The following is a 16,373-nucleotide window of genomic DNA, read 5'->3' as shown; positions in this document are numbered from 1 at the left end:
TCCACCATTCAATCATGGCTGATGGGCATTTCAACTCCACTTACCCACACTTTCCCCGTAGCCCTTAATTCCTTGCGAGATCAAGAATTTATCAATCTTTGAGTTGAAGACATTTGATGTCCCAGCCTCCACTGCACTCTATGACAATGAATTTCACAGGCCCACCACTCTCTGGCTGAAAGAATGTCTCTTCTTTTCCTTTCTAAATTGACCCTCTCGAATTCTAAGGCGGTGCCTATGGGTCCTAATCTCCCAACTAATAGAAACAAATTCTCAGTGTCTACCCTTTCTAAGCCATGCATTATCGTATAAGTTTCTATTAGGTCTCCCCTCAACCTTCTAAACACTAATGAATACAATCCCAGGATCCTCAGCCAATCATCATATGTTAGGCCTACCATTCCAGGGATCATCCATGTGAATCTCCACTGGACACGCTCCAGTTCTAGTATGTCCTTCCTGAGGTATGGGGCCCAAAATTGGACACAGTATTCTAAATGGGGCCTAACTAGAGCTTTATAAAGTTTCAGATGCACATCACTGCTTTTATATTCCAACCCTCTTGAGATAAATACAATATTACATTTGCTTTCTTAACCACTGACTCAGCCTGCAAGCCCACCTTTAAAGAATTCTGGATTAGCCCTTCCAGATCCCTTTGTACTTTGGCTTTATGAATTTTCTCACTGTTTAAAAAAGAGTCCATGCCTGTGTTTTTTTTTCCCAAAGTGCAAGACCTCACATTTGCTCACATTGAATTTCATCAGCCATTTCCTGGACCACTCTCCTAAACTGGCTAAATCTTTCTGCAGCCCCCCTCAGTACTACCTGCCTGTCTGCCAACTTCATATTATCAGTGAACTTCACCAGAATGCCCCAAGTCCCTTCATCCAGATCATTAATATATAAAGTGAGGCTGCGGCCCCAGAACTAAACCCTGTGGGACACCGCTTGGCACTGGCGACCATTCCAAAAAAGAGCCTTTTATCCCAACTCTATGCCTTCTGTCAGACAACCAATCCTCAATCCATGCCAATAGCTCACATTGAACACCATGGGCCCTCACCTTACTCAGCAGCCTCCCATGAGACACCTTATCAAAACTTTTGGAAGTCGAGGTAGATAACATACATTGGGTTTCCCTGGTCTAACCTACTTGTTACCTCATTAGATTAGATTACTTACAGTGTGGAAACAGGCCCTTCGGCCCAACAAGTCCACACCGACCCGCCGAAGCGCAACCCACCCATACCCCTACATATACCCCTTACCTAACACTACGGGCAATTTAGCATGGCCAATTCACCTGACCCGCACATCTTTGGACTGTGGGAGGAAACCGGAGCACCCGGAGGAAACCCACGCAGACACGGGGAGAACGTGCAAACTCCACACAGTCAGTCGCCTGAGGCGGGAATCGAACCCAGGTCCCTGGCGCTGTGAGGCAGCAGTGCTAACCACTGTGCCACCGTGCCGCCCCTCTTCAAAGAATTCTAACAAGTTTGTCAGGCATGACCTCCCCTTACTAAATCCATGCTGACTCGTTCTAATCCGACCCTGCACTTCCAAGAATTTAGAAATCTCATCCTTAATGATGGATTCTAGAATTTTACCTACAACCAACGTTAGGCTAATCAGCCTATAATTTTCTATCTTTTGTTTTGATCCTTTCTTGAACAAGGGGGTTACAACAGCGATTTTCCGATCATCTGGGACTTTCCCTGACTCCAGTGATTTTTGAAAGAGTCGCAACCAACACCTCCGCTATTTCCTCAGCCACCTCTCTTAGAACTCTAGGATGTAGCCCATTGGGGCCAAGAGATTTGTCAATTTTTAGACCTTCTATCTTTTCTATCACTTTCTCTTTTGTATTGGCTTCCAACTCTCCTTAATTGTTGGGATATTATTCATGTCATCCACTGTGAAGACTGACACAAAGTACTTATTAAGATCTTCAGCTATTTCCTTATCTCCCAGCACTAGCCTTCCAGCATCAGTTTGGTGTGGCCCACTTTCTATGTTTGCCTCTCGTGTGTTTCTTATGTATTGAAAGAAACTTTCACCATTTCTAATATTACTGGCTAGCTTACCTTCATATTTGATCATCTCCTTCATTGTTTCTCTCTTTATTATCCTCTGTTTATTTTTGTAGCCTTCCCAATCTTCTGATTTCCCAGTGCTCTTGGCCACTTTATAGGCTCCCTCTTTTTCTTTGAAACATTTCCGGACTTCCTTTGTCAGCCATGACTGTGTAATCTCCCCCACCCCCTCCCCCACCAATTAGCTTTCTTTTCTTTGGGATGAGCCTCTGCACTGTGTCCTCAATTACAACCAGAAACTCCTGCCATTGTTGCTCTACTGTCTTCCCCACTAGGCTCTGCTTCCAGTCGATTTTCATTAGTTTCTCTCTCATGCCCCTGTAATTATTACCTTTTTATTTAACTGTATAACACCATTACGTCAGATTTTGACTTCTCTCTTTCAAACTGCAGATTGAACTCTGCCATATTATGATTGCTGTCTAAGTGTTCCCTTACTATGAGATCTTTTATAAATTCTGGCTCATTACAAGTCCAGAATAGCCTGCTCTCCTGTGGGCTACATCACAAGCTGCTCCAAAAAGTCCTCCTGTAAACATTCCGTGAATTCCCTTTCTTTGGCAACATTATTCACCCAGTCCGTTTGCATATTGAGGTCCCCATGATCACCGTGACCTTGCCTTTCTGACATATCCTATCTATTTCCTGGTACATCTTGTGCCCTGGTCCTGACCACTGCTGGGGGTGGGGGGGTGGGGGGGCTGTACATAATTCCCATTATGGTTTTTCCCTCTGTCCACCTCCTTGTCTTTTCGACAAGTTGTAAATCCTTGGATGTTTAACTGCCAGTCCTGAACCCTCTGCAACCAGATCAGTCATGTCTACCATATCATAATCATTCAATGATTTGTGCCTTAATTCATCTACTTTGTTACGAATTCTACAAGCATTCAGGTAAAGCACCTTAATGCTAATTTTTTTATCCTCATGATTTCCAACATCTCTAAGGTATTGTTCCTTTTTGCTTCATTCCTAGTCTGCCTTGAACTTAAACTGTCCACACATGCTAACATGCTGTATATCTTTCTACTTGACTCCGTATTCCCTGTTGCTTTCCCTTTCTCTCCCCCCGCCACCAACTCACAAGTTTAAAGTCCTCGTGACCATCCCTTGCAAAATGGAGGAGGCTAAGTTTCTGTGAACAGACATATTAGCTTCACTTAGGGGCATGGGATAATGTGGTTCTAGCAAGAAGCTGAGGGAATTCAATTCTGAAGGTTTTAGACTGATCTTTTCAGCTTTCAAATTCCTGTATTCTGCAAATCAGAAGAAGCCTTCCTGCTCGCAAATGAGCAAGTCTAAATGCTTCTGTGTTTTCTGTGATTTCTTTATCATGATATTAGACAATTGTCTCAGTTCTGCTATGGCCTTGAGCTCTATCCCTCCTGGACCATATGTTGTTGTATGCTGCCTGAAGAACTTCTAACCAGCTGTGGTTCAATATCAAAAAGAACCAAAACCTCTGCACCTGGATCAAAAATTTAAAGTCCTGATATTTTTTCTGCAAGGATATAGATTCCCTAGTAGCCTCTGATTATTGGATCACTCCAAGAAAAAGTAATTTCATATCAAACATATCATTGATTTTGGATCCATCAACCTTTCAAAAGCTTACCTTTGTGAATATTCTATACAGGGCTGTTAAGGCACAACCCAGTAGTGCACCATCTCTCACTAAAGGGGATTCAGCCTTTTTGGCAGGGCAGTTTCCACATCTGTGTTTTTCTTTCCCATGCCGATTACGGTTGGCTTTAGCTGTTGATAGACACTCTCCTCATTTTTTCTGACAGCTCTGGTGTGTCAGCAATTTTTGAGATTGGACTCTAGCTGTCACCTTCTGATCAAAAGAATGGAAACAGGACAAACAGGGTTCTTGAAGAGGTAGGAACGGAGAATTGATGAGAAATGGCTTGCTTATGGTATTAGTATCTCGGAAAATTGGAGCAGAGTGAAACAATTGCTGATGGACATGAGAACTTGCAATCTAGTGTGGAGAGGGAAAGAAACCCTTGGCAGAGAACTAGAAGTGACTTTGGAATTGTTCATTTAATGCACATTTTTATTAGTAGCATGGCTTATACTGAAAGCATTTGTAACATATAGCTTGGTTTAATGTTGAGCTAAATCATTTTAGTTTGTTAGTTGCAGTAAAAGTCCTAAAGTGAAATCTGTTTACCAGTTTGTTTCCTTTTGATAGTTTGGGATTTTTGTTTGTTATTGGGTTCTACAGGGATTGTAACAGTCTACTAATGCAATTAACAGAATTGAAGTTAGTTGATCCCACAGTTTACAATAGGGTAAGTGGTACAATCTAAAGGCTAGTGTAAATTCTATTCTGCTACATTTTCAATAGCCCAATAATACCATCAGAATATCAAGTTCCTATGTTCCCCGGTGGGTCTTGTTCATTTACAGTGAACAGTTTGAAGTAAGCTGTCTGATGGTTACTGTTTATAAGTCTGACTGTCTAAATTAGGACACGAAGCTAAAACTCCACAAGAGGACAACAATGGCAAGTTGGAGTTTGTGGAGGGAAACAAGAGTTAGGAAGTCCCGGACCTTTTTATCGCAAAGGGGCAAGGAGTGAAGTTTGCTATTATCATTGTAGGAATGGGTCATAGCTAAAGTTTCTTTTTACTTGATTTACATTTTGAGAGTAGAAATGTAACATTTAAGAATCTGTATTAGATCTTTTACTATAGGCCCTTGTGTTCACCATCTGTTAACAGTTGTCAACGTTATTCACAACAGGGGTCTCTTTCCATACAAATTGCTGATATCATCTAATGATGCTGTCTGTTCTCTGGATTCTATGTCAGTTAGGAATTGCAACTTCGCCAGCTTAACTTAGACAAAGATGAAGTATTCTGTTTGTTTTTGGCAGCATCAAACTGACCCTGACATCAAGCATCCTAAATGCTTGTTTCATCAGCAACTTCCACATTCTGTTGATTTATTCTGCTTTTGAGCCTCTGTCTCTCTCTCTCTTCCCCCCCCCCCCCCCCCCCCCCCCCACTACTTATTGCACCTATGATTATTGACTGTTTGTGTCTATCTCAGCCCCTCTTGTTGTAATTTTCACACAGGTCTTCATCACCTTGAACACTGATTTCCCAAATACTATCCTCATTTATTTAACCAAACCCAATCCTGGCAACTTTAGCTAATCCTGAATGTGAACCTGAACACTGCCCCTTGGAGCAGTGACCACTGTTGGTATTATTGCAATCAGGCCCACTAAAAAGGATCATACCTGAAGCCCCCAGATGAAGGTAGTGCAGTTGGATCATTGGAGCTAGTCACGGAGGCATGGGGAAACCGATCACATTGAAGGGCAGGGGTGTGATTTCAAGAAAGAGCTTCCCGTTCAACCAGCAAGATTCTCAGCTGGGCAGAAGATGCCCAAGAGGCAGAGAATTCCCACAAGGCCACAGGCATACCTGCTAGGGAAGATTGGGAAGATAATGATGTATGCACACAACACACTTCCACCATTGTATGGCTCCTCTGCTTCCCAGCCTGCCTTCTGTGGGAGGATTAAATTCACATCAGTGAAACAGTTTTCTGTTGCTTTGTTCTAGTTATCAAAAATAATGGAACAGTTTGTTCCAACATGTTACATTTGTCAATGTGAATGCTTGAGTTGAAGGAAGAGAAATTTACACTGCAAACAAATGTTACATTTTGGTACAAAGCATGCTCGTTGACTTGTTCTATCTATTTGACAATGTGTTTGTTTGCAGCATTCCTGCTTCTGATTCAGAAGGTTGTAGATTTATGTCCGAACAGACACAAGAGTTTATGCAATACTTGTTACTTTGATTTCCTGGTTCTCTATAATATTGTGTCAAAGAATAACAAAGTAATATTTGGAATATAATCGCTACAATTTGATTACTCTGAAGAGAACTACCTTGTTTTCAGTTAACAATATCCAAATATCATGCATATCAATATGTTCAAGCCCCAATCTTCAGACCTGACATACCCTGCACTGACACATCAGTGTGTTATTATGACAGTGCTGGACAACACAAGATGTCCTCTTTAAGCCCATGTTTTAATTTCCCAATGAACATCGATACATGATATTATAAAGAATAGTTGGTGAATTATCCCAGTTTTCTGGTGACCATTTATTCTTCAAGCAATTTTTCAAAGACAGAGTAACTGATTATTTATCCCTTTTTATATTTGCTAGTCCTTGCTGTAAGTAGTTCTACATTACAATTACGACTGCGCTGAAAATAATTGATTAGCTATGAACGTTGCCATTTACAAAATTAAGTTTGTTATTTTTTTACCTGATTGGAATCAGTCTAAGTTTCTGCTGGGGAAAAAAGTAGTGATCAAGCTGATTCCTCTTTGAAGTTGGAAGTGCACGTGAGTAATTGGATGATTTAATAAGTTGAGGCTGTGCTTAAAAACATTTCTCCCTGTTAAGCATAGGCTGGGCAAATGGCATGAGTGAAAATCCACTAAACTTTCAGATGTTTATTTCAGACAACAAATGCAGAAGGTTTTACTTTCCAAGGCTACAAATGTTTCTGTTTGCTTTGTGTAGTGCTGGTGTAAATGTATTGGTGAAGACTTCCTCCTTGGGTATTTCTAATGAAATTTTTAGAACATGTGTGGTGGTTTCATTAGAAGTACTGAAGTGGAAGTCTTCACAACCACATTTCAATCACCTTTTGTATGTTGAAACTGAAGGATGTATTGCAAGTTTCAAACTTTATAAAAATAAGTGGATGTTTGAGTTAGGTTCCATTTTGGAATTATTCCTAGAGGATGATAATATTGCTTCCAGAATAGTGCAATAACTGGCAACAGAAAACAATTCTGCCACAGGCATAAAGTTCTGTGATTTTGATTTTGCTTTGTTAGGAACTCCTGTGTAAGTTGTGCCTTTTTATGTCTTGTTATAGTTTGTCCTATTTTGCATCTGCCAGGTCTAAGGTAAAGTTAGATATACACCATCTGCTTTCAACATGCTGTCAATGCCACACTCATAGCTGTTAACCAAGAGCTGTTGGACAGTTCCCAGACTTGATTCACTGCTGTCCACATTTCCCACTAAATATTCTAAGACTCCACACATACCTCGCTACAAGGCCCCTTTCAGGTTGGGAACTGTCACCCACATTGTCACTGGGTCAAAATCCTGGAACTCTCTTTTCCTAGCAATAGTGTGGGTGTACTTCCTTCACATGGACTGGAGCAATTCAAGAAGGTTGCTCACCACCATCTTTTCAAGGACAATTAGGGACAGTTGATCAATTCTGGCCTAGCCAGTATTACCTAAATCCTTGAAAAAAAACAAGATTCGATTTGGTGTCCATCCTCCCAGTAATAGTGCCCTAAACGTCAGCACCATTGTACTGTCCTACCTTCTCTCAGTTTATCTTCAAATGTTCAAATAATTTGATATGCAGTGGTAATTTGTTTTGGAATGATGCTTCAAAGCTTATATTCCACTTTATAGGATCCAAAGGGAACTGAGAAAGTGGTGTATCAACAGGAGGTGATACAGTATGTAGAAGAATTCAAGAAATGGAAGGAACGATATATTGTTGTAAAGAATGACAATACCATGGAGTGCTATGAAAACAAGGAGGTGAGGAATTCTTTGCTGCTGCTTGGTAGTTTGCCATTCACACAACAGCAGATCGAACAAAACTGAACCAGTGCAGTAATATTGTGCCGAAACACACAATGAGTGCACAGCTGATGACATTTGCTGGTCTGCAGGCTTTCTGTCACACTTCGCTGTGTTAGATCTTAATCTTTGTTCTTTGAATTAGCTTAAATTGGATTTCCACAACTAGTTTCCTTTATTAACATGAGCAAAATTATGTACTTGCAGTAAGTGTTGAGTGATCTCAAACTTTGTGGCATTTGAGTAAAATTCTGCATGGTGGTGAAACTGTGCGCAGGGTGATTTCAGGGGTCGTACATTTTATCTTATTGACACCATTATTTTGGTGAAGTTTGACAGCCACAAAACCCATTGTAGTTAAATGCACTTTTTAAAAAACATATAACATGGATACAATAGAGATTGAATAGAAGTAATGACTTGATTTGGCAAAAAAAATCTTTTCAGTTAAAACACTGTTTGCAATCATTTTTAGAATCCAATTTCAATCTATTTAAAATATATGAAAATATCAATTAAACCTTCCAGGAAATCTGACTTAATTAATTCACAACACAGGCTCATATGTAAGTTTCTATAAAGAAACACTGTCATCTGGTACTTTGTGGTAGTTTACCTTATTAAGAAATCGAAGGTAATATGGTGATGTGATTAATGTGAAGTATAGCACTGCCAATTGCACAGCCTTTGCATAGATTTGTTTCAATAATCTTAACACATCATAACGTTTGTGCAGCAAACCATTCTCTGCTGTATGAGCTTAATACACCAACCAGGAATTTCAAAATAGATGCTTTATTTATTCCTCTATGGATTCAAGTTTTAAAATGACAGCTCTTTCAAATTTATATCCCAATAATGTTTCCAAAAAATGGAGATGGCAGCAATGGATGCCTCAGCCTCAAAGAGAGAGACTCTAAATGTAACTATTAAATTGGGGGGCAGATGGCCGGCAGGTGTAAATTCTGCAGGCCACCTCCCAGCATTGTGTTCTGAACCTAAATTACAACGGTGCGGTCAAAGCATTTAGGGTTGCAAGGAAGTGATTGGGATGTTCTGCAAAGGACACAGTGTTAAGATAGATGGCTCAGAGTTTGCAGTAAAAATGACCGTGCGGCCATCAATAATCTTTGTATGTAAAGAGGAAACTGTGATGCAGCTTTCAGCATCTACATATATGTAGTGAAATATGGAAAACAAGAAGTTGCTGTGTGAGTTGCCTTGCCTGTTTTGGAAACATCAGTATTGGGTGCTGCAGGGAGTAGTTTTGATCCTTTTTAATTACATACCCACTGCAAGAATCAAGAAAATGTATGGCTATTCTCCTTCAAAATAAGTAAATACTTAATATTATAAGTCTTCTGTCCTGACAACCATCTTGATCGGCACTAAAAATTAGTTTCTTAAAAATATGGAAATCCTTCAGATTTAATTATTGAAGTTATTACAAAATTTATAACTTTTTAATTTTTAAAAATCTTTTTCATGCTCTATCAATGTTCCATCTAAGATGTGTGTCTGGGCAGCAACCTGAAGATCCCATACAGGTCATGTTGAAATGAGTCTGTCTCCTGGGTTGGATTTTATGAAGGCATTGGTAGGTCCCACCTGCAGGCTGAAGAGTCAGTGGGAGACTCAAGTTATCTCCTCCAGAAGGCCTGTCAATGAGAGATTGTGTTTCCCATGATCAATTCCTCTGATTCAAAGAAAAGGTGGAGGCTTTAAACAGTATTTTATGTCTAACTTCATAGTAGAGAACTTGGAAAATTTCCTAAATATATTTTCAAATTATGAAGCAATGAACTTAAAACAGTTAAAACAAATAAAACTTGCTGGGAAAACTGCAGAACAATAGGATGACGTGTGCCCAGGACCAGGTGTCCTGTATCCTAGGCTTTTTAAAAGATAGATGCATTGATTATTTCTTCAAAATTTCTTCGATTCTGGGAGGATCCCTATAGATTTGAAAATAGCAATTATAACACATCTGCTCATGAAAGCAGTGAGGAAGGAAATGGAAAGCTATAACCTAATTAACCTAACATTTGGCCTGGGGATGATGCTAGAATTGATCATCAAAGAGGGATACTTAGAAAATAACAATGTCAACACAGTCAAGATGGCTTTCTGAAAGCAAAGTCATATTGAACTAATCTATTAGAGTTTTTGATGAGGTAACATGAATGTTTGATAGAGATGTACCAAATAGATGTGGTGTACTTAGATTTCCAAAAGATGTTTGCTAAGCTGCCACTTCAAAGGATATTGCACAAAGGAAGATGAGGTGGAGGGGTAAGATATTAGTTTAGATAAAGAAAGAGATAAGGGATAAGCGGTTTTTTCAAATTAGCCCAAGCTGTAATTAGTGGAGTACTGCAGAGGGTGGCATGGTAGCTTGTTGGTTAGCACCTCACAGCGTGAGGGACCCAGGTTTGATTCCATCTTCGGGCAACTGTCTCTGTTTGGTTTGCACATTTTCCCCCATCCATGGGTTTCCTCTGGGTGCTCTGGTTTCCTCCTGTGGTCCAAAGATGTGCAGGTTAGGTGGATCGGCCATGCTAAATTGCCAGTGTCTAGGGATGTGCAGGCTTGATGGGTTAGCCATGAGAAATGAAGGGTTACAGGAATAAGGTGCGTCTGGGAGGGATACTTTTCAGAGGGTTGGTTTTGACTTCGTGGGCCAAATGGCCTGCTTCTACACTGTAGGGATTGTAGGATCAGATGGTTGGTCACAACTATTTAATAATTTGGATAGAGTCATAGAATCATAGAGACGTACAGCATGGAAACAGACCCTTTGGTCCAACCCATCCATGCTGACTAGATATCTCAACCCAATCTAGTCCTACCTGCCAGCACCCGGCCCATATCCCTCCAAAACCTTCCTATTCATATACCCATCCAAATGCTTCTTAAATGTTGCAATTGTACCAGTCTCCACCACTTCCTCTGGCAGCTCATTCCATACACGTACCACCTCTGTGAAAAAGTTGTCCTTTAGGTCTCTTTTATATCTTTCCCCTCTCCCCCTAAACCTATGCCCTCCAGTTTTGGACTCCCTGACCCCAGGGAAAAGACTTTGTCTATTTATCCCATGCATGCCCCTCATAATTTTGTAAACCTCTGAGGTCACCCCTCAGCCTCTAATGCTCCAGATAAAACAACCCCAGCCAGTTCAGCCTCTCCCTATAGCTCAAGTCATCCAACCCTGGCAACATCCTTGTAAATCTTTTCTGAACCCTTTCAAGTTTCACAACATCTTTCCGATAGGAAGGAGACCAGCATTGCATGCAATATTCCAACAGTGGCCTAACCAATGTCCTGTACAGCCGCAACATGGCCTCACAACTCCTGTACTCAATACTCTGACCAAACACTGCCTTCACTATCCTATCTACCTGCGACTCCACTTTCAAGGAGCTGTGAACCTGCACTCCAAGGTCTCTTCATTCAGCAACACTCCCTAGGACCTTACCATTAAGTCCTGCTAAGATTTGTTTTCCCAAAATGCAGCACCTCACATTTGGATGAGAAGACAAAATGGATGGTAGCTAACTTTTCTGACGACACCAAGATAGGTGGGAAAGCAAGTTATCACAATGAGGTAGAGGGTCTGAAAAGGGAAGTTAGTTAGTAGATAAAACTTTGGCAGATATATAACATGTTAAATATGAACCTGTCCATCTTTGCTGGAAGAACAGAAAGGCAGTATATTATTTAAATGTAGGTTGCAGGACATGGTAGCACAGGGATCTGGCTGTCCTGGCATATAAATTACAGGAAATTTAGAATGCATGTACAGATAGTGATTCAGAAAGCAAATGTTGTCATTTACTGCAAGGCGACTATCACAGTAAGGAAATTTTACTGCAGCAGTACAGACGGTTCTCCTATCACATGGTACTTACATTCTCATGCAATCCTATAGTATAAGAAAATCGCATAGTAGCAACACTATTTAAACTAATGGGGCTAGAGTTTGTTATAACCAATACATGCTTTAAAAGTTCATGCTTTAGAAACAGTGACCCCCAACTTGTCAATCGGGTTATAGTAAATTTGCGATAACACGTTTTAGCAGAACGACCTTAACAGGGTTTGATGAGACCAGATATAGAGCAATGTACAATTTGGTTTCCTGACTTTAAAAACTTTATAATTGCTTTAGAAGAAGTTCAGGGAAAGTTAATTTGATTCATTCTTGGATTGGGATTGTAGTCTTACGAACGAAATTTGACAAATTTTATGACTACATCCATTGGAGCTTTCAAGGATGAAAGGTAATCTTATTGAAACATGGAAGATTTTGAGGGGTCTGGATAGGGTGGATATCTGGAGAATATTTTCCTGAATGAAGAAGATAAAAATTGGGAGCATAGTTTAAGAATAAGAGGACTTCCTTTTAAGATAGAGATGAGGAGACTTTTTTTTGAGTAGTTGGTATGTGGAATTCTCTTCCCTAGAAGATAATGGAGTCTGGGGATTGAATTTATCAAAGGGTGAGTTTGATAGATCATTGATTAGACAAGGGAACCATGAATCAGGGGTGCAGTCAGGAAAGTGGATCTGAGACCAAATCTAGATCAACCATACTTGAATGACAGAGTAAGTTTGAAGAGCTAAATGGCCTACTCCTACTTCTGTGTTCCTATTTGATATTGACTTAACAATTCCCATTAATACTTTCTAGTTCAGAATTAACATGTCTCAGGGACAATTTTTCAATCTGCTTGGTTAAGATACCCAGTTGTTTGCCTTGATGAAATATGTCCCGGATCCCTTATACAGCTCGATATGCTATTTCATATGTGTATTCACTGCAAGATGTTGTATAAGCATATTGAAGAGTAAGCACCACTTGTTCAATGCTAGTGCAAAATCTGGGCAAGTTATATGTCCATTGTGACAGAAGTAAAAATGTCCATTCAGCCAAGCCAACCATAGATAATTTCAAGAGATTGCTAAGAGTATTACATCAATGTTAAAAACAATTGGGAAGGAAAACCATCCTACTTAGTTGATCGTCTAATAGGGAAATGACCTAAAGAAACCATACAGAATTTCTTTTTGTAAGAAACCTTAGTTTCTGATTGATTGTTTTCTTTTTAATGGTAATCCTTCCATCTTCTCAGTTATTTCTGTAAAGAATATTTCAATGAGTAAATGTTAGTAAGAACTCTTTTCATTGATAATTAATGATTATTAGGTGCTATATATTATGATAGATATAATGGACCTTAATATCTTAATATTCCTGCTTCAATCTGTATCTTATCTCATCTCTTAAATGTAACTTGTACAAGATTTATTTTCCTGAAGCCTTGTGCACTATATATTTTCCTATTTTGCACAAAAGTTATATCACTTCAATATGACAGTTATTTTACTTAGAAGAAAGAATGAATGGGTCTTAATTTTCTTTAATTATGTCATTAGAATTGCCAGATGCTAATCAGTTGTTGTCCAGAAAGCAGGTGAGAAGAGTATAAAATTTACCAGGGACCTTGTTTGCCCAGTTGGGTCAAATTTCATTAGTGCTAAGATGGATACTCCCATCCAAAACAGGAAAGAGACTATTGAAGTATTGAAACTGAGGTCCTATAATCGTTGTTACTCCAGCTAAAACATTCGTGACAAAGGTGGGCATGGAAAAAAGGTGGGAAAGCAAAAAATCGAGGATGACAGAGTTTGCAGAGCAATATAGACAGGTTAACCCTTTCCTATTACCCAATGAATTTATATGCGAGCTCTCTGTAATTTGGCATGAATGTCCTCAGTTCTGCAGCTTACTGTAGTCTTTCTTCATTCAAATACTATTCAGCTTTTTGATTCTTCCAGGTGAAGAGCATAATCTCAATTTTCCTCATGATTTTCTCTCGGCCAGGTTTTATTGCCTGCTCATATCCCCCTGCTCACTCTTTTTTGTGTGATCCTCCTCCCTTTCCTTCCCACCAATTTTTGTGTCAGCCATAAACTTGGGATAGTACATTCATTGTTATGGTACATTCATTTTCTTCGTCCATTAATATATAATAATGGACACTCATCCCTAAGACACTTCACTAATTATAGGTTGCTGATATGACAATAACCCTTATCCCAACTCTGTGTGCCTTATTAGTTAGGTCAAAACAATGACTGCAGATGCTGGAAACCAAATTCTGGATTAGTGGTGCTGGCAGAGCACAGCAGTTCAGGCAGCATCCGAAGAGCGGTAAATTGGACGTTTCGGGCAAAAGCCCTTCATCAGGAATAAACCTATTAGTTAGCCAATCCTCTATTCATGCCAAAAGACTATTCTCAATACTGTTGGTTCTCATCTTATTGAGTAGCCTTACGTGCCTTTTATTGAAAGTCTTTGGAAATCAAACTTATTATATACGTTGGTACCCCTTTTATCTATCCAGATTGTTTCCAATTCGAAGAAGTCAGGTGTCTTATCCCCTTCCATGAAGCCACACTGGCTCTATTTGATTATATCACGTAACTCTAAGTACTCTATTACATCCTTTATAACAGATATGATATTTTAAGTATTAAATGAAATATAATTTCTATAATATAGTCAAATACTTTTTTCCAACGACAGATGTTAAAATAACTGGTCCATAGTTAACTGCTTTTTTTATCTCGTTCCCATTTTGAATAAGGGTATAACATTGGCAATTTTCCAAACCTCTGGGACTTTCTGAGATTTGAAAGATGCATGCAAGATAACTATCATTGCATGACTATACCAACCTTGCCTGCTGGCTGTGGTTCTGGAACAGTTCCGAGAGCTGCAGCGTAATGCCAGCTTGGTGACTGAAACTCCCTACAAAACCAGTGTTACAGGCCTGAATGTGAAAGTCAGCTGGCCCTCATGTCTCCTGTGGCACCCAGCCTGAAAGTTCATACTGACCTCATCTCCAAATTTTCTTTTGCTGGGTCATTTATTTTAATAAATATTTAAGGACAGTTCTGACAATAATTGGGTTTTCTCTCACTGCAGTAGCTTTCAAAATATCTTGCTGTGGAAAATAGAAAGGATTTGTCAATGTAAGTGTTTGCCTCAATACAAATTTTCAAAAAAAAATTGTGTTGCCATGGATACTGACTGCTTTTTATACCTGTTTTAGACCTACCAGAAAGGAGGTGAACCAAAGTGTAAACTTCTTCCAACTGGTTACAGAGTGCTTACATCAATGATTGAATATGCCTTATTGGTGGACAAGTATTTCCCTGATCCAAATGGTGCGTATCTTGGAACTGTCAATGTTTTAATGCAACAAAAACAGAAGTTGCTGAAAAAAGCTCAGCAGGTCTGGCAGCATCTGTAAAGAGAAATCAAAGTTAACGTTTCGGCTCCGATGATCATTCCTCTGAACATCAGCTCTGAAAAAGGGACGGTGGCTCAGTGGTTAGCACTGTAGCCTCACAGCACCAGGGTCCCAGGTTCGATTCCAGCCTCGGGCGACTTCTGTGTGGAATTTGCACATTCTCCCACTGTCTGCGTGGGTTTGCTCCAGTTTCCTCCCACAGTCTCAAAGATGTTCAGGTTAGGTGAGTTGGCCATGCTAAATTGCCCGTACTGTTAGGTGCTCTGGGTCTGGGTGGGTTGCTCTTCGGAAGGTCCGTGTGGACTTGTTGCCCCAAAGGGCCTGTTTCCATACTGTGGGGAATCTAATCTTCACAGATGCTACCACACCTACGGTTCTTTCAGTTTTTATTTAACATTTTAATGCATTTTGATTTCCAGAACTGTTTCAGCATAGATCAGTCCAAAGAGTTTTATATTCATTCATGGAATGTGAGCATTTATTGCGCATCCCTTTGGAAGGTGGTGTTGAGTTGTCGTCTTGAACTGCTGTAATCCATTTTGTGTAGGTACACCCATAATGCCATGATGGAGAGAGTTCCAAGCTCTTGACCCAGTGACGTTGAAGGAATGATGATGTATCTGAGTCAGAATAGTGAGTGGGTTAGAGAAGTTCTTGGAGGTGGTGATGTTAAAATGTATTAGCTGCACTTGCCCTAAATAGTAGTGGTTGAAGGTTTAGGAGATGCTGTCTAAGCAGCCTTGATGAATTTCTGCAGTGCAGCTTTATAGATAATATATACTGATTTGGCACCACATCCACAAACATTCACTCTTTCCACCACAGATGCTCAGTATCAAGTGGGCCATTTCATTCTGAACGGTGCCAAACTTGTGTTGTTGGAGCTGCACTCATCCAGTCATGTAGGGAGTATTCCATCGCACTTCTGACTTGTGCCTTGTAGCTGGTGAGCAGGTTTTGGGGATTGAGGGGTTGAGTTACTCACTGCAAGTTTCCTAGCCTCTGTTCTGCTCTTGTAGCCATTATATTTATATGACTAGTTCAGTTCAGTTTCTGGTCAGTGATAACCCTCAGGATGTTGATTGTGTGCTAGTATTCAGTGATTATAATGCTTTTGAACGTCAAGGAGTGATAATTAGATTCCATTTTATTGGAGATAGTCATTGACTGGCCATTCAGTATCAATGGCATTGAACACTATGCAGTCATCAGTGAACATCCTCACTTTTGATCTTATGGTAGGCGGAAGATCATTAAAGCAGTTGATGATGGTTGGTCCTAGAACACTCCCCTTATGAA

The 16,373-nt window shown here is 39.9% G+C and overlaps 1 protein-coding gene across 2 annotated transcripts in view; it reads left to right on the top strand.

Moving 5' to 3' along the window:
- Positions 1-16,373, top strand: part of niban1a (niban apoptosis regulator 1a) — a 141,054-nt gene that overhangs the window by 54,995 nt on the left and 69,686 nt on the right. For both annotated transcript variants that reach the window (XM_060830296.1, XM_060830295.1), the window contains exons 3-4: positions 7,582-7,713; positions 14,874-14,988. In XM_060830296.1, coding sequence (XP_060686279.1) covers positions 7,582-7,713; positions 14,874-14,988 — 247 coding nt within the window. The remainder of the gene's footprint in view (positions 1-7,581; positions 7,714-14,873; positions 14,989-16,373) is intronic.

Source organism: Hemiscyllium ocellatum, chromosome 9 (assembly GCF_020745735.1).
Source record: "Hemiscyllium ocellatum isolate sHemOce1 chromosome 9, sHemOce1.pat.X.cur, whole genome shotgun sequence".
NCBI classification, from domain to species: domain Eukaryota; kingdom Metazoa; phylum Chordata; class Chondrichthyes; order Orectolobiformes; family Hemiscylliidae; genus Hemiscyllium; species Hemiscyllium ocellatum.
The sequence above is the reverse complement of the archived record's forward strand: the minus strand, read 5'-3'. Positions and strand labels throughout refer to the sequence as shown.